The 18,718-nt window shown below is 40.7% G+C and overlaps 1 protein-coding gene across 1 annotated transcript in view; it reads right to left on the minus strand.

The window, feature by feature from the left end:
* Nucleotides 1-4,769: 4,769 nt before the first annotated feature.
* pex1 (peroxisomal biogenesis factor 1) overlaps nt 4,770-18,718 on the minus strand; it is a 190,930-nt gene continuing 176,981 nt past the window's right edge. The window contains exons 20-26 of the mRNA XM_080788289.1: nt 12,843-12,985; nt 10,792-10,895; nt 10,314-10,502; nt 9,265-9,516; nt 8,029-8,217; nt 6,862-7,001; nt 4,770-5,012 (exon numbers count right to left, since the gene is read on the minus strand). Coding sequence (XP_080644415.1) covers nt 4,928-5,012; nt 6,862-7,001; nt 8,029-8,217; nt 9,265-9,516; nt 10,314-10,502; nt 10,792-10,895; nt 12,843-12,985 — 1,102 coding nt within the window. The 3' untranslated portion in view covers nt 4,770-4,927. The remainder of the gene's footprint in view (nt 5,013-6,861; nt 7,002-8,028; nt 8,218-9,264; nt 9,517-10,313; nt 10,503-10,791; nt 10,896-12,842; nt 12,986-18,718) is intronic.

Below are 18,718 nucleotides of genomic sequence, written 5' to 3' on the forward strand. Positions count from 1 at the left end.
GGTGTCGTGCAGCGAAAATAGCCAATCTACAATCTCAAAGCTTGTCGCAGACTCGCATCACAACTCTGTGAGGTTGTAGGGCGTCTATTTTCTATTTTGCACCTATAATGACATAGGGATGGATGTCAAATTATGAATAAACAGACTGGTATTGTATGCAGAATGTTATATTAGACGGGATCCTACACACTTTATAACTGACCCGGCTTTTATGAAGAGGACATGTAAACATTTATGACAACATCCAAATGTAGCGCGTAAGAAAGGAAAAGTCTATACCAATTTCCTCTTAATAGCTTTAGGCCCAGGCCACACGTATAAGGATCTTTCAATAGCTTTAGGCCCAGGCCACACGTATAAGGATCTTTTAATAGCTTTAGGCCCAGGCCACACGTATAAGGATCTTTTAATAGCTTTAGGCCCAGGCCACACGTATAAGGATCTTTTGCTAAACACACATTATGTTGTGCGTTTGGGCCTTTCAGCCACACGCAAACGGCGTTTTCGGCCACTCAAACAAAGGTTTTTGGAAACGGATAAATAAGTGAAGATTTACAAAAAAATATCCTGATCAGTGGATCTGTCTGTGTACTGTAGTCATGCGAAACGGAGCTTTTGAGAAACGATGATGTCACCGCTTATTCGCGCATTTTGCTCTCCATTTCATGGTCATGGTCATGCGAGGAGAGAGAGAGGTGTGAACGGAATCGCATCAAATAGCGTGGTTTGTGAGAAGAAAGTATACAGTGGGTCGCCGTGCGTATATACTGTAGCACATCTCTCTCCTGTTTAGGCAATAAAGGGCGCGCCCTTGACTGCATTCCGTTGTCACTGCGCCCGCATGCCTGAACTTACGCACATATTGACATGCTGACAGACAATGAAAGAAACATGTTCCACTTCCACTCACAATTTAGGTGGCTTTTAAAATGTGGTACTTATTCCTTCATTAAAAAAATATGATTGGCACCTCATAAGTGTAAATATAGAATCAAATATAATATAGCCTACAATTGAAACCTGCTACTGCAGTGATTTTATCCTGTGTTCAATGCTTTTCTGCGTTTGTGTGTGGACATAGATCTCTCTGTCGTATGGGCAGGGATTCTTTTCTAAAACGGAGGACGGAAATATCCGTTTAGAAAAAGATCCATGTAGGCCTACTGTAGCCTGGGCCTTAAATTCACACAAAAGGTGTATAGTCTTTCTACGGACAGCGGATATCTACAACATGCTTTACATCATTTTACATCATCATTACATTGCTTTGCAGTCTGTTGTAAATAAAACTACCTTTCAGTTTGAGATTCCACAGATTGCCCACTTGACTCCACTAGATGGCAAACTTTAACCACCTGAGAGAACAACAGAGATGAAGACGGAAGTATAAATTATAGGGATGGATTGGGCAAGGGGTCCTTGACTCTCAAGGATTTTATAGTCGCTGTGAGGTCTGTCATCCACTTAGAACCGTTTTTATAATAGTTATGTTTTATAATTAGAACCATTTTTATTTATAGTCGGAGTGAACTCTGCCATCCACATGTACTTAGAACCATTTTCTAAACCTTATTGTTATAGTTAGTGTTCAGCGTACTGTTAATGGCCTTGCAAAATAAAAAACTACAAAATCGACTAAATATACAGTCCATTACCATTAGAGGGAGACACATTTAATAACAATAAAGTCTCTATTGCGGTTTAAAATATTCTTCTTGATTGTGTCTCTTAGGCTTTAGAATGTAGGACAGTAGTTACTGTACTAGAATACATATAACTTCTAATAGTACAGTAGATATTATTAATCAGTAAAAAAAAAAAAATTAAGCTTCATAGGCTACATATTATTGATCAGTATAAACTCACCTGTGCAGGTAGAAGTTTCTATGATTGAGGAGAGAAGAGAGAAGTGACAAAATCAGGAAGGAGCCGTTTTATATTTATTTTTTTATAATATTTGTTTTACCACATCCAGCCTGCGTGCGCGTGCACGTGCGCGCGCGCACGCGCGCACACACACACACACACACACACACACACACACACACACACACACTGTGGCATGTCGCTAGGCAACAGGTTGCCAGGTAAGCATGCGTCCCGAGAGCCAGTGGGAGAGGCCACGCCTACCACTGGTAGACGCTCGCTACGTACCAGCCTACATTCTGTCTCTTCTGTTCATGCCTACTCATCAAGGCCACCTGTGCGGCCAGACACACAGACATGCGTCGGCCAAAAATCCAAACTTGTTACTTCATCCAAAAAAAAAACAAAAAAAAACGTAGGGTTGTGTGCGTGTTTGCGTGCCCAATTTCACCTAGCTCATTTAATTGAGCAATAATGTTCCATAAATGTCACTAGCCATCCGTTAGATAATTTATGTCTTATCTGTTTACAAACTATAATGCCCAGTGGTCAATGTCCCGTATCCTCCTGAACTTCGGCCCATGTCATATCGGTCATTCATATTGTCACCTTACTCTACAGTCTTCATATCATCATTTTACCCTTAGTCTACTGTTTACTCCGGGTTGTTCTCCTTATCATCATTAATGTCATGTCATCCATGTTTATGGCCAAAATATGTTTTCATCTGTCCCATTTAATATCGTGTTCAGTCGCCATACTGTCTCTTCTCAGAACACAAGTTATGGTAGGCGCTGTTTTTTAATGCAACATGCAGCTGCCGTGTTATCAGTCTAGTTGGACCTTGGACTAGTAACTTAGCACAGTGCAGAGAAAGTTATCTACAGGTTGCCTGGCACACAAAAGGTGTATAGTCTTTCTACGGACAGCGGATATCTACAACATGCTTTACATCATTTTACATCATCATTACATTGCTTTGCAGTCTGTTGTAAATAAAACTACCTTTCAGTTTGAGATTCCACAGATTGCCCACTTGACTCCACTAGATGGCAAACTTTAACCACCTGAGAGAACAACAGAGATGAAGACGGAAGTATAAATTATAGGGATGGATTGGGCAAGGGGTCCTTGACTCTCAAGGATTTTATAGTCACTGTGAGGTCTGTCATCCACTTACTTAGTCTTAGAACCGTTTTTATAAGGGTTATGTTTTATAATTAGAACCATTTTTATTTATAGTCGGAGTGAACTCTGCCATCCACATGAACCATTTTCAAAACCTTATTGTTATAGTTAGTGTTCAGCGTACTGTTAATGGCCTTGCAAAATAAAAAACTACAAAATCGACTAAATATACAGTCCATTACCATTAGAGGGAGACACATTTAATAACAATAAAGTCTCTATTGCGGTTTAAAATATTCTTCTTGATTGTGTCTCTTAGGCTTTAGAATGTAGGACAGTAGTTACTGTACTAGAATACATATAACTTCTAATAGTACAGTAGATATTATTAATCAGTAAAAAAAATCATACATATTATTGATCAGTATAAACTCACCTAAATGTAGACGTCTAAATGTGTACGTCTTCTCTTATGGGGGTCCCTGGCATATCTTTTCAAATGGGGGTCCACGGGCTAAGTAGTGTCAATTTGGGGGTCCTTGACATGAAAAAGTTTGGGAACCACTGCTTTAAACACTTTAGCACTTTATGAACATGAACAAAATAGATGGGTCCCCCCTGGAACTCCCTCAGGTACCCCTGGGGGTCCCCGGACCCCACTTTGGGAACCACTGCCTTATAGGATAGTAGGACAAGGTTATAATAGTTTTTTTTTTTTTTCATTATAGTTTAGTTTTAGTTAGTTTTAGAGCGGGGTTGTTAAGTTTTTATTTTGGTGAAATGCTTAGTTTTAGTTTTTTTCGTACTTTGGTTTATTTGTGGGTTAGGGTTAGCGTGGCTACATGCTGCCGTACGGTGCTGAAAACTGCCGTAAAACGTGTTGGAGGAAATTAATCTAATGAATTTAAAAGGATTATATTATAAATATCCGAAAGGACACACAATACAGTTTCAGTTTAGTTATCATTTTTTAATTTATTTATTTTCAGTTAACTAAAATTATTTTTTAATTATAGTTTTTTAGTTAGTTTTAGTTAACTATTATAACCTTGTAGTAGGACAGTATTCGTGGTACTAAAGGAGTTCTAATGGTGGTACCAATGTTGGTACAGATTAATAATATCTATACTGTACTGTTCAGTAGATGAGTAAATATTTTAATCTTCATACATTTTAATGATCAGTAATATAAACTCACCTGTGCATGTACAACTCACGCGGTCAACTCACGCGGTCTCTCCTGTGGCTGCTCTTGATGGTTCTGATCTCCTGCGGCAGTCTCTCCGTCTGCTCCGGGCTGAGCTCCGTGAAGCCCGTCTGGACCGAGGGCATGTAGGCCGGGAGGGGGAGTCGCACCGGCAACCCCCCTGCTGCTGCTGTGAGCTCCTGGCTCTCAGAGACCACGCACTGAGAGTTCTGTTTTTTGAAAAAGAAAGATGTCTCACTACTGTTCAGTAGATGAGTAAATATTTTAATCTTCATACATTTTAATGATCAGTAATATAAACTCACCTGTGCATGTAGACGTTTCTATGGTTGAGTGGAAGAAAATCAGGAAGGAGCCATTTTATATTTCTGCCCACACTCAGCTGGGTGGGCAGGCACACACACGGACATGCGCACGCGCACACACGCACACACTTTTACAACGAAAACCATGAAAAACAACATACTATAGTATGTCGTTTTGTATGATTTTCATTATAATAAAACAGTTGATGAATATTCACCAAAAAGTAGATTAGATTTTATTTTACATAATTATGTACATTTATTACAAGATACATTCAAGTGAATTCTATTCATAATCATTTTAAAAAAAAAACAACAGGAAACATTAAATTAAATGTTAAGCTCTTTGATTTACATTGTTTAACTTAAGTTGTAATCCAACAAAGCTAACGTGACAGACAGGCTAGCGCGTCTCATGTCTTTAGGCTAGCGTGACGCGCTGTCCAGGTTGAAAGGCGGCTGAGGTCTGCACATTGATTCCTCCTGTACCACCGAATGCTTCGTACCTAGAGAAAGATACAAAAATAAACATAAACATGTTGGTTTACGATACAATATAACTTTCTTTTATCAGCTCACACAGAAATATGTCTTGTATGCTATGTATGCAACACATACGTACACATTTGACTTAACCCATTCTGTACTTTTGGTGTTTTAACTATTGAAAAATAGCAGATCTACAAGCTCATAGCGCGCCACCGAGTGGCGCGCTTACGAGCTTGTAGGTCTGCCATTTTTGAAAAATCGTGAAAATGTGGCAACAAATCTTTGAACATATATTCTTTCAGAATACGTTTTTTTTTTCTTTTCGTGGTGGCGTGGTGTTGGGTATGGCATATGGTTTTCAAAACCCTAGTGGTCTGTTTGCACAGACTCAAATATTAGATAGGTATGGTACTTGAAAACCAAAATAATAATGAAAATTATGCCTTTTCCTATGTCATAGCTGTTGTTGTTGATGATGAGGACAGTAGAGAAAGTGACCATTTTGGAAGTGCCATGTATATTTTGACCATAGACTGGAAGAGCCATTGCTTACCGAGCCAATGTCTTAAGGATGCTATTATACAGCTTGGTTACAAAATGTAAACTGCTCTTGTTCATATTTGCAGTGAGTCCCAGGGACACTTCAACGACGTTAGTGAGTCATATTTTGCCATTTTTACAAATTGCAGCATTTAACTCCCTCCTAAAGCTAGCAAAGATAAACTAGAATAACAAACAGTACAGTAGTACAGTATAGTGCATCCCGTGGATGCAGAGGCCGTTGTTCTGTTGCGTCCCTTAACCCATTCTGAACGGGAACCCATTTCGGTGTTAGCATCATGCTATGCTTTAGCTATTGAAAAATAGCAGATCTACAAGCTCATAGCGCGCCACCGAGTGGCGCGCTACGAGCTTGTAGGTCTGCTATTTTTTGAAAAATCGAAGAACGACTGACATTTTTAGAATCTGATCTCAGGTCAGAATGGGTTGATCAGACCAGTGTGTGTCCAGTGGAAACCTCGTATGAATCTGATCTCAGGTCAGAATGGGTTAACTATAAACTGCGTTTTGGGATGCAAAATGCACTGTGATGTCCATAAGTCAGTTGTGAGAGGCCTGCAGATTGCAGGAATGCCCAATAAGCCAAGAGCTAAGGCATTGGCAAAAGTCTGTTCAGTGTTTGTGATAATTTGCAATCGCCACATATGGATTTATTTAAATCTTTCATGTAAACACTGTATGTGTTACTACTATTGGTCATTGTTGTCTCCGTTAAATGCAGAGCGACTTTTAGCTGAGAACTACCAGTAGATCTTGTCCGTTTTAAATGTCAATGATCTGTTTTTAGTGTATACATTTTTGCGTGGACCCCAGGAAGACTAGCGACGACTTTGTGGTCGAATAAATAATTAAGAAAGGATAAAGGCGGAATGGCGATGCTTCCTGACTTTTTGAGATGACTGAAATCTCAAAAAGGTGGGCATAATAAGCTTCGGTCAATTGTATCATGTTGTCAACCCCTTTTCTTTGTATGTAATAATGTTGGATAAACCATGACCGAGACAAATAAACTATCTATCTATCTATCTATCTATCTATCTATCTATCTATCTATCTATCTATCTATCTATCTATCCATCTATCCATCCATCTACCTGTGATCTGTATCCTGAGTTTCCCAAATGTGTGCGTCCGCCGTCTACTACTGATTGTGTTCAAGAACGTCTTCTTAAATGTGAACACAAATAAAGATGTTAAGTGTGTGCGTGTCCCGTTTATACACACGTGCTATTGTACGCAATTACTTTGCACATTCTCAGAGTTATGGAAGTCCTTGAAATACATGTTGTTTTTTGTTGTACTCACAGGTTGCTGTACGAGGTCCAGTCAGCCTTGCTGAGCGAGGGTCTGGTGGTCAGCAGGGCTGAGGTCAGATGAGACTGACTGAGCAGCAGGCCTGATCCACTGGACACTGGAGTCACCCGATGACCACTGTCCTGGAGACCCTGCAACGCACGCACGCACACACACACACACACACACACACACACAGTAGAACATAAAAATAGGGTTTATTTTTTGCCGCTTGTCTGAGCTCGGCAACCACCCCTGTAGACCAGACATCACACAGGGCTGGCTATTATTTTTTAAATCGTGAAAATGTGTGCAAAATTCATTGATATATATTCTAACGCTTTTAACTCATATCTCTGCTTATGCTATATGCTTCTAGGGGGTCCCTGGAACAACATATTTTCAGATGTGGGGGGGGGGGGGGGGGGGGGGGGGGAGTCGGCTGCCATTTTTTTTTTTTTTTTTTAATGTTTTTTTGTGGCTTTCGCCTTTATTTTATATATTTTATGGAGGGACAGACAGTAGGCTGACAGGAAATGGGGAGAGAGATGGGGGGGGGGGGGGGACATGCAGTAAAGGCCGTCGGGATCGGGAGTCGAACCCGCGGCCACACTGCCAGACTGGATTATACCAGCCAAGGTGCCTGGACCGCTGAGCCACGGCCCAGGCCTGACAATTATCATTTTAATATCTAGAATATCTTAGAAGACATTTTTGTAGAATCACGTCCTCGGGTTTTAACCCATTTAGGCCCGACGTCGAAAGAATATATTATTCAAAGATTTGTGCCGCATTTTCACGATTTTTCAAGAATAGCAGACCTACAAGCTCGTAGCGCGGCACTCGGTGCCGCGCTATGACCTTGTAGATCTGCTATTTTTCCAACAGCTCAAGTATAACATAATGCTTTTAAAACACCAAAAAGGAGGGGAAAGGAACTGGTTCGAATAACGTGTTCCTTCCACGCGCTACGACGTCCAACCAGGGAAACTCCCCCCTGTCAGGTTGTAAAGGAGCAACTTGGACACTCAGGCATGGAAGGAAGCATGAGTTCAAGTCCGTTGCTCTCCCCAGGTTGGCGGAGGGTGTGTAGAGCCCAGGATCACATTTGACACAGGGGTGAAAAATGGGTTACAAAATCGTGGGGATAAAAATGGGTTAATTAAAGAGTCAACTCACGCGGTCTCTCCTGTGGCTGCTCTTGATGGTTCTGATCTCCTGCTGCAGTCTCTCCGTATGCTCCGGGCTGAGCTCCGTGAAGCCCGTCTGGACCGAGGGCATGTAGGCCGGGAGGGGGAGTCGCACCGGCAACCCCCCTGCTGCTGCTGCTGTGAGCTCCTGGCTTTCAGAGACCACGCACTGAGAGTTCTGTTTTTTGAAAAAGAAAGATGTCTCACAACCGCCATCTAGTGGCTGTCCTGTGTATATGTGTGTGGTGCCTCTAGTAATCATGTATTTTATTAAGTACCCATTTAGGCCTGATGTCGAAATAAAAAAAACGTTTGCTCTGAAAGAATATATATAATATTCAAAGATTTGTGCCGCATTTTCACGATTTTTCAAAAATAGCAGACCTACAAGCTTGTAGCTTGTAGATCTGCTATTTTTCAATAGCTAAAGTATAACATAATGCTTAGTTAAAACACCAAAACGGGTTTTCCCGTCCAGAATGGGTTAAAAGGAAAAGACATTTGATGATCAGTAATACTTAATAGTGGTGGAAGAAATACTGTTTTTAATGAAGTAAAAGTGTCAGTACTACAATATACTGTGAAAAGCAACATGCCTGTATTCAAACTCTCAGTACTACAATATACTGTGAAAAGCAACATGCCTGTATTCAAACTCTCACTTGAGTAACAGTATAAAGGCATGGTGTACTAAATGCCTAAATCGTGGGTATTGGTATCAAAATATGCTTCGTTTTATTAGAGATTCTGAACATACTACAGCTAATTATTTTTAATCTTACAATCTTCGTTATAAGCAGATTTTTTTTAAACAAGATAAATAAATAAAAAAGCTTGGATTCCCCATCGACGACGCATTTCTGAACTGCCCACAGCCCTCCCGTGAGACACAGACCGAGTAGAAAACAATTGTGGCATTTTATCATGAACATTAATGAGGACCAATATAGGGTATGCGCATGTATAAAGTTAACGAGAAATCGAGTGGCAAAGTGATTTTTATGTCGTTTAACGTTGTTTAATCCATTCAGACCTGAGATCAGATTCTACAAAATGTTCTTCTACATCCTGACAGTTTTCTGAAAAAGCCATGTTTCTATGTCAGTCGTTCTTCCATTTAAAAAAAAATAGCAGACCATACAAGCTCGCGCGCTACGAGCTTGTAGATCTGCTATTTTTCAATAGCTAAAGCATAGCATAATGCTAACACCAAAAGGGGTCTCACCCGTCCTGACGGCGAGGATGCGGCGTTGTTGTCGTCGTTGTTGTTGTTGTTGTTCCCCGGCTCCGACTCGTAGGAGCTTCCGAAGTAGAGCCTCCACAGGTCGCTGCGCTGGAGGAGCTCCGCCTCCTCCGGCGCCCCTGGCCCCGCCCCCGACTCCGCCTCCACGGCAGAGTCGTCCGATCCGCTGCTGTGGTTGAGGAACACCATGGAGGAGCCCAGGCTCATGTCGCTGTCTGACCCCGACGTCGGCTCCTGGACGTCCCCCCAAAACAAAGAGAACAAAAAGATGACATGTTGGTATACCCAGGCTTTTTACTTTCCTTCACAAAGTCCATAGCAGTAGTTTATCGTGGATTAACCCATTCTGGGCGGCTATTGGAAAATAGCAGATCTTAATCGAAGAACGACTGACATAGAAACATGGCTTTTTCACAAAACTGTCAGGATGTAGAACTTGACATTTTTAGAATCGGATCTCAGGTCAGAATGGGTTAAAGGGTCAAATAAATAAACTTACTAGTCTTCTCCACAGACGCCACTAGTCCCTCTCCACTAGTCCCTCCCTAACATTTTAGTCTAGTTTCTATTGGTTGACGACATTGTCAGTATATTTAGTCATAGCTTTAGTCATCATGGCAATTTTCTTCGTTTTTCTCAGTGAAAAATGGTTTGTCAACATAGTTTTTTGTCGGCGGAATCAACACTGCCGTTCTGTACTGACCTGTGTGTTGTTGTACTGACCGCTGCCAGGCTGCAGTGTGCTGTACTGACCTGTGTGTTGCTGTACTGACCTGTGTGTTGCTGTACTGACCTGTGTGTTACTGACCGCTGCAGCCAGGCTGCAGCGTGTTGTACTGACCTGTGTGTTGCTGTACTGACCTGTGTGTTACTGTACTGACCTGTGTGTTGCTGTACTGACCTGTGTGTTACTGTACTGACCTGTGTGTTGCTGTACTGACCTGTGTGTTACTGTACTGACCTGTGTGTTACTGTACTGACCTGTGTGTTGCTGTACTGTACTGACCTGTGTGTTGCTGTACTGTACTGACCTGTGTGTTGCTGACCGCTGCTGCCAGGATGCAGTGTGCGGCCTCCAGCTGTGCGTTGTACAGCAGCGCTCTCAGGTCGGCTCCCGTGAACAGGTCCGTGGCGGCCGCCAGCCGCCCCAGGTCCACGTCGGGGGCCAGGGGGAGCCCCGCCCCCGAGCTCAGAGCCCTGAGGATCTCCTCGCGGTCCTCCTGGACACGCCCCCGTCCCGCCGCCCCGCCAGAGGAGAGAGAGAGAGAGAGAGAGTACACCCAGAGAGAGAGACGGTTTTGGAGGCGGTTAGATCCACACCAAGATAGTTCATTAATTTTAACCCATTCTGACCTGAGATCAGATTCTAAAAAAATGTCTTCTACATCCTGACGGTTTTCTGAAAAAGCTATGTTTCTTCGTTCCGTCGTTCTTCGATTTTTCAAAAATAGGGGGAGGGAGGGCAGTAGAATACAGTGAATGTACAGTATGATGTTATACAGTACAGACCAGGTCAGGGGGAGGGCAGTACAGAGACTTGTCCAGTCTGCCAGGTCTCAGCAGAGCCGGGTCTATGAGATCTGGTCGACTGCTGGCCGCCAGCACATACACACCTGGTAGCAAGCAAACACACACACACACACACACACACACACACACACACACACACACACACACACACACACACACACACACACACACACACACACACACACACAAAACAATATGTTCACTCTTAATATATATGTATTACTGGGGATGCCTGGTGGCTCAGACACTTACAGTACACCGAGTCGGGACCCATTATTGGGTCATGGACCCACTTCTATCGGTCGCAGGTACGGTTCTGGTTCTGAAGCGGCAGAATAGTGCTAAGTGGTAAATGGTGCATTTATATAGCGCCTTTATCCAAGGCATATACAAGACATTCACACACACACATTCACACACCGATGGCGGCGGAAACCATGCAAGGCACCAACCTGCACATCAGGAGCAATTAGGGGTTCAGAGTCTTGCTCAAGGACACTTTGACACTTTTAACTCTGGGGGGAGCCCACAGGGTTCGAACTGGCAACCTTGCGGTTTACCATCCGGCCACTCTATACCCCTGAGCCACCGCCGCCCCCTAGTGGTCACTCTACCCCTGAGCCACCGCCATAGTGGTAGAATCGCTCTATTGCTTTATATAAATTAAGAGTGAAATAAATACCCAGTATGTGTAGTGTGTACAGTGCGTTGCAGTGTGAAGTGTACAGTATACCGTGCAGGCTGTGGTAAACAGTACTTGTTGCAGTGTGAACTTACAGTATACCTTACAGGCTGTGGTAAACAGTAAACAGTGTGAAGTGTACCGTTACAGTGTACCTTGCAGGCTGTGGTAAACAGTACAGTGTGAAGTGTACCGTTACAGTGTACCTTGCAGGCTGTGGTAAACAGTACAGTGTGAAGTGTACAGTTACAGTGTACCTTACAGGCTGTGGTAAACAGTACAGTGTGAAGTGTACCGTTACAGTGTACCTTGCAGACTGTGGTAAACAGTAAACAGTGTGAAGTGTACAGTTATTACAGTGTACCTTGCAGGCTGTGGTAAACAGTACACAGTGTGAAGTGTACAGTTATTACAGTGTACCTTGCAGGCTGTGGTAAACAGTAAACAGTGTGAAGTGTACAGTTATTACAGTGTACCTTGCAGGCTGTGGTAAACAGTACAGTGTGAAGTGTACAGTTATTACAGTGTACCTTGCAGGCTGTGGTAAACAGTACACAGTGTGAAGTGTACAGTTATTACAGTGTACCTTGCAGGCTGTGGTAAACAGTACACAGTGTGAAGTGTACAGTTATTACAGTGTAACTTGCAGGCTGTGGTAAACAGTACAGTGTGAAGTGTACAGTTATTACAGTGTACCTTGTAGGCTGTGGTAAACAGTACAGTGTGAAGAGTACAGTTACAGTGTACCTTACAGACTGTGGTAAACAGTAAACAGTGTGAAGTGTACAGTTATTACAGTGTACCTTACAGGCTGTGGTAAACAGTACAGTGTGAAGTGTACAGTTATTACAGTGTACCTTACAGGCTGTGGTAAACAGTACAGTGTGAAGTGTACAGTTATTACAGTGTACCTTGCAGGCTGTGGTAAACAGTACACAGTGTGAAGTGTACAGTTATTACAGTGTACCTTGCAGGCTGTGGTAAACAGTACACAGTGTGAAGTGTACAGTTATTACAGTGTACCTTGCAGGCTGTGGTAAACAGTAAACAGTGTGAAGTGTACCGTTACAGTGTACCTTGCAGGCTGTGGTAAACAGTACAGTATGAAGTGTACCGTTACAGTGTACCTTGCAGGCTGTGGTAAACAGTACAGTGTGAAGTGTACAGTTATTACAGTGTACCTTGCAGGCTGTGGTAAACAGTAAACAGTGTGAAGTGTACAGTTACAGTGTACCTTGCAGGCTGTGGTAAACAGTACGTGTTGCACTGTGAAGAGTACAGTTACAGTGTACCTTACAGACTGTGGTAAACAGTAAACAGTGTGAAGTGTACAGTTATTACAGTGTACCTTGCAGGCCCTCCACGCCGTCCAGCTGTGTGAGCAGCTGGTTGACCACGCGGTCCGTCACCCCCGTGCTGTCGTGGCCCCTCCGCGGGGCCAGGGAGTCAAACTCGTCAAAGAACAGGATGCAGGGCCTGGCCGCCTGGGCCCTGGGGGAAGAGATATGAAGGAGCACAGGGTGAACAGAGAACAGGATGCAGGGGCCTGGGGGAAGAGATATGAAGGGGCACAGGGTGAACAGAGAACAGGATGCGGGGGCCTGGCCGCCTGGGCCCTGGGGGAAGAGATATGGAGGAGCACAGGGTGAACAGAGAACAGGATGCAGGGCCTGGCCGCCTGGGCCCTGGGGGAAGAGATATGAAGGGGCACAGGGTGAACAGAGAACAGGATGCGGGGCCTGGCCGCCTGGGCCCTGGGGGAAGAGATATGAAGGAGCACAGGGTGAACAGAGAACAGGATGCAGGGCCCTGGGGGACCATACGTGAAGGGGCACAGGGTGAACAGAGAACAGGATGCAGGGCCCTGGGGGACCAGACATGAAGGGGCACAGGGTGAACAGAGAACAGGATGCAGGGCCCTGGGGGACCAGACATGAAGGGTCACAGGGTGAACAGAGAACAGGATGCAGGGCCCTGGGGGACCAGACATGAAGGGGCACAGGGTGAACAGAGAACAGGATGCAGGGCCCTGGGGGACCAGACATGAAGGGGCACAGGGTGAACAGAGAACAGGATGCAGGGCCCTGGGGGACCAGACATGAAGGGGCACAGGGTGAACAGAGAACAGGATGCAGGGGCCTGGGGGAAGAGATATGAAGGGGCACAGGATGAACAGAGAACAGGATGCGGGGCCTGGTCGCCTGGGCCCTGGGGGAAGAGATATGGAGGAGCACAGGGTGAACAGAGAACAGGATGCAGGGCCCTGGGGGACCAGACATGAAGGGGCACAGGGTGAACAGAGAACAGGATGCAGATCTATAAGCTTACACCACGTCGCTTTGTGACAAGTTGTAAGCTTGTAGATCAGCTACTTCCGCTTTTACCTTTTATTATTATTTTATTAAAAATTTGTTGAGAAACAGCTCCTAAAACATTATTTGACACTTTGTTGTTGAAAAACAGCTCCTAACCATTATTTGACACTTTTGGTTATTGAGAAACAGCTCCTAAAACATTATTTGACACTTTTGGTTGTTGAAAAACAGCTTCTAACCATTATTTGACACTTTGGTTGTTGAGAAACAGCTCCTAAAACATTATTTGACACTTTTGGTTATTGAGAAACAGCTCCTAAAACATTATTTGACACTTTTGGTTGTTGAAAAACAGCTTCTAACCATTATTTGACACTTTGGTTGTTGAGAAACAGCTCATAAAACATTATTTGACACTTTTGGTTGTTGAGAAACAGCTCCTAAAACATTATTTGACACTTTTGGTTGTTGAAAAACAGCTTCTAACCATTATTTGACACTTTGGTTGTTGAGAAACAGCTCCTAAAACATTATTTGACACTTTTGGTTATTGAGAAACAGCTCCTAAAACATTATTTGACACTTTTGGTTGTTGAAAAACAGCTTCTAACCATTATTTGACACTTTGGTTGTTGAGAAACAGCTCATAAAACATTATTTGACACTTTTGGTTGTTGAGAAACAGCTCCTAAAACATTATTTGACACTTTTGGTTGTTGAAAAACAGCTTCTAACCATTATTTGACACTTTGGTTGTTGAGAAACAGCTTCTAAAACATTATTTGACACTTTTGGTTGTTGAAAAACAGCTTCTAACCATTATTTGACACTTTGGTTGTTGAGAAACAGCTTCTAAAACATTATTTGACACTTTTGGTTGTTGAAAAACAGCTCCTAAAACATTATTTGACACTTTTGGTTATTGAGAAACAGCTCCTAAAACATTATTTGACACTTTTGGTTGTTGAAAAACAGCTTCTAACCATTATTTGACACTTTGGTTGTTGAGAAACAGCTCCTAAAACATTATTTGACACTTTTGGTTATTGAGAAACAGCTCCTAAAACATTATTTGACACTTTTGGTTGTTGAAAAACAGCTTCTAACCATTATTTGACACTTTGGTTGTTGAGAAACAGCTCATAAAACATTATTTTACACTTTTGGTTATTGAGAAACAGCTCCTAAAACATTATTTGACACTTTTGGTTGTTGAAAAACAGCTTCTAACCATTATTTGACACTTTGGTTGTTGAGAAACAGTTCATAAAACATTATTTTACACTTTTGGTTGTTGAGAAACAGCTCCTAAAACATTATTTGACACTTTTGGTTGTTGAAAAACAGCTTCTAACCATTATTTGACACTTTGGTTGTTGAGAAACAGCTCCTAAAACATTATTTTACACTTTTGGTTGTTGAGAAACAGCAATTATTTTGGGAGGCAAATTATTTTGGGAGGCAAATTATTTTGGCAAATAATTTTGGGAGGCAAATTATTTTGGCAAATTATTTTGGCAAATTATTTTGGGAGGCAAATAATTTTGGCAAATAATTTTGGGAGGCAAATTATTTTGGCAATTTTTTTTGGCAAATTATTTTGGGAGGCAAATTATTTTGGCAAATTATTTTGGGAGGCAAATTATTTTGGCAAATTATTTTGGGAGGCAAATTATTTTGGCAAATTATTTTGGCAGGCAAATTATTTTGGCAGGCAAATTATTTTGGGAGGCAAATTATTTTGGGAGGCAAATTATTTTGGCAAATTATTTTGGGAGGCAAATTATTTTGGCAAATTATTTTGGCAAATTATTTTGGGAGGCAAATTATTTTGGCAAATTATTTTGGGAGGCAAATTATTTTGACAAATTATTTTGGGAGGCAAATTATTTTGGCAAATTATTTTGGGAGGCAAATTATTTTGGGAGGCAAATTATTTTGGCAAATTATTTTTGGAGGCAAATTATTTTGGGAGGCAAATTATTTTGGGAGGCAAATTATTTTGGGAGGCAAATTATTTTGGCAAATTATTTTGGGAGGCAAATTATTTTGGGAGGCAAATTATTTTGGCAAATTATTTTGGGAGGCAAATAATTTGCCTCCCAAAATAATTTGCCAAAATAATTTGCCAAAGAAACAGCTCCTAAAACATTATTTTACACTTTTGGTTGTTGAGAAACAGCTCCTAAAACATTATTTGACACTTTTGGTTGTTGAAAAACAGCTTCTAACCATTATTTGACACTTTGGTTGTTGAGAAACAGCTCCTAAAACATTATTTTACACTTTTGGTTGTTGAGAAACAGCTCCTAAAACATTATTTGACACTTTTGGTTGTTGAAAAACAGCTTCTAACCATTATTTGACACTTTGGTTGTTGAGAAACAGCTCATAAAACATTATTTGACACTTTTAGTTGTTGAGAAACAGCTCCTAAAACATTATTTGACACTTTTGGTTGTTGAAAAACAGCTTCTAACCATTATTTGACACTTTGGTTGTTGAGAAACAGCTCCTAAAACATTATTTGACACTTTTGGTTATTGAGAAACAGCTCCTAAAACATTATTTGACACTTTTGGTTGTTGAAAAACAGCTTCTAACCATTATTTGACACTTTGGTTGTTGAGAAACAGCTCATAAAACATTATTTGACACTTTTGGTTGTTGAGAAACAGCTCCTAAAACCTTATTTTACACTTTTGGTTGTTGAAAAACAGCTTCTAACCATTATTTGACACTTTGGTTGTTGAGAAACAGCTCCTAAAACATTATTTTACACTTTTGGTTGTTGAGAAACAGCTCCTAAAACATTATTTGACACTTTTGGTTGTTGAAAAACAGCTTCTAACCATTATTTGACACTTTGGTTGTTGAGAAACAGCTCCTAAAACATTATTTTACACTTTTGGTTGTTGAGAAACAGCTCCTAAAACATTATTTGACACTTTTGGTTGTTGAAAAACAGCTTCTAACCATTATTTGACACTTTGGTTGTTGAGAAACAGCTCCTAAAACATTATTTTACACTTTTGGTTGTTGAGAAACAGCTCCTAAAACATTATTTGACACTTTTGGTTGTTGAAAAACAGCTTCTAACCATTATTTGACACTTTGGTTGTTGAGAAACAGCTCATAAAACATTATTTTACACTTTTGGTTGTTGAGAAACAGCTCCTTAAACATTATTTGACACTTTTGGTTGTTGAAAAACAGCTTCTAACCATTATTTGACACTTTGGTTGTTGAGAAACAGCTCCTAAAACATTATTTTACACTTTTGGTTGTTGAGAAACAGCTCCTAAAACATTATTTGACACTTTTGGTTGTTGAAAAACAGCTTCTAACCATTATTTGACACTTTGGTTGTTGAGAAACAGCTCCTAAAACATTATTTTACACTTTTGGTTGTTGAGAAACAGCTCCCAAAACATTATTTGACACTTTTGGTTCTTGAAAAACAGCTTCTAACCATTATTTGACACTTTGGTTGTTGAGAAACAGCTCCTAAAACATTATTTGACACTTTTGGTTGTTGAAAAACAGCTTCTAACCATTATTTGACACTTTGGTTGTTGAGAAACAGCTCCTAAAACATTATTTTACACTTTTGGTTGTTGAAAAACAGCTCCTAAAACATTATTTGACACTTTTGGTTATTGAGAAACAGCTCCTAAAACATTATTTGACACTTTTGGTTGTTGAAAAACAGCTTCTAACCATTATTTGACACTTTGGTTGTTGAGAAACAGCTCCTAAAACATTATTTGACACTTTTGGTTATTGAGAAACAGCTCCTAAAACATTATTTGACACTTTTGGTTGTTGAAAAACAGCTTCTAACCATTATTTGACACTTTGGTTGTTGAGAAACAGCTCATAAAACATTATTTTACACTTTTGGTTATTGAGAAACAGCTCCTAAAACATTATTTGACACTTTTGGTTGTTGAAAAACAGCTTCTAACCATTATTTGACACTTTGGTTGTTGAGAAACAGTTCATAAAACATTATTTTACACTTTTGGTTGTTGAGAAACAGCTCCTAAAACATTATTTGACACTTTTGGTTGTTGAAAAACAGCTTCTAACCATTATTTGACACTTTGGTTGTTGAGAAACAGCTCCTAAAACATTATTTTACACTTTTGGTTGTTGAGAAACAGCAATTATTTTGGGAGGCAAATTATTTTGGGAGGCAAATTATTTTGGCAAATAATTTTGGGAGGCAAATTATTTTGGCAAATTATTTTGGCAAATTATTTTGGGAGGCAAATAATTTTGGCAAATAATTTTGGGAGGCAAATTATTTTGGCAATTTTTTTTGGCAAATTATTTTGGGAGGCAAATTATTTTGGCAAATTATTTTGGGAGGCAAATTATTTTGGCAAATTATTTTGGGAGGCAAATTATTTTGGCAAATTATTTTGGCAGGCAAATTATTTTGGCAGGCAAATTATTTTGGGAGGCAAATTATTTTGGCAAATTATTTTGGGAGGCAAATTATTTTGGCAAATTATTTTGGGAGGCAAATTATTTTGGCAAATTATTTTGGCAAATTATTTTGGGAGGCAAATTATTTTGGCAAATTATTTTGGGAGGCAAATTATTTTGACAAATTATTTTGGGAGGCAAATTATTTTGGCAAATTATTTTGGGAGGCAAATTATTTTGGGAGGCAAATTATTTTGGCAAATTATTTTTGGAGGCAAATTATTTTGGGAGGCAAATTATTTTGGGAGGCAAATTATTTTGGGAGGCAAATTATTTTGGCAAATTATTTTGGGAGGCAAATTATTTTGGGAGGCAAATTATTTTGGCAAATTATTTTGGGAGGCAAATAATTTGCCTCCCAAAATAATTTGCCAAAATAATTTGCCAAAGAAACAGCTCCTAAAACATTATTTTA

This window comes from Protomyctophum bolini (genome assembly GCF_963924005.1).
Source record: "Protomyctophum bolini genome assembly, chromosome: 17".
In the NCBI taxonomy this organism is placed as follows: Eukaryota; Metazoa; Chordata; class Actinopteri; order Myctophiformes; family Myctophidae; genus Protomyctophum; species Protomyctophum bolini.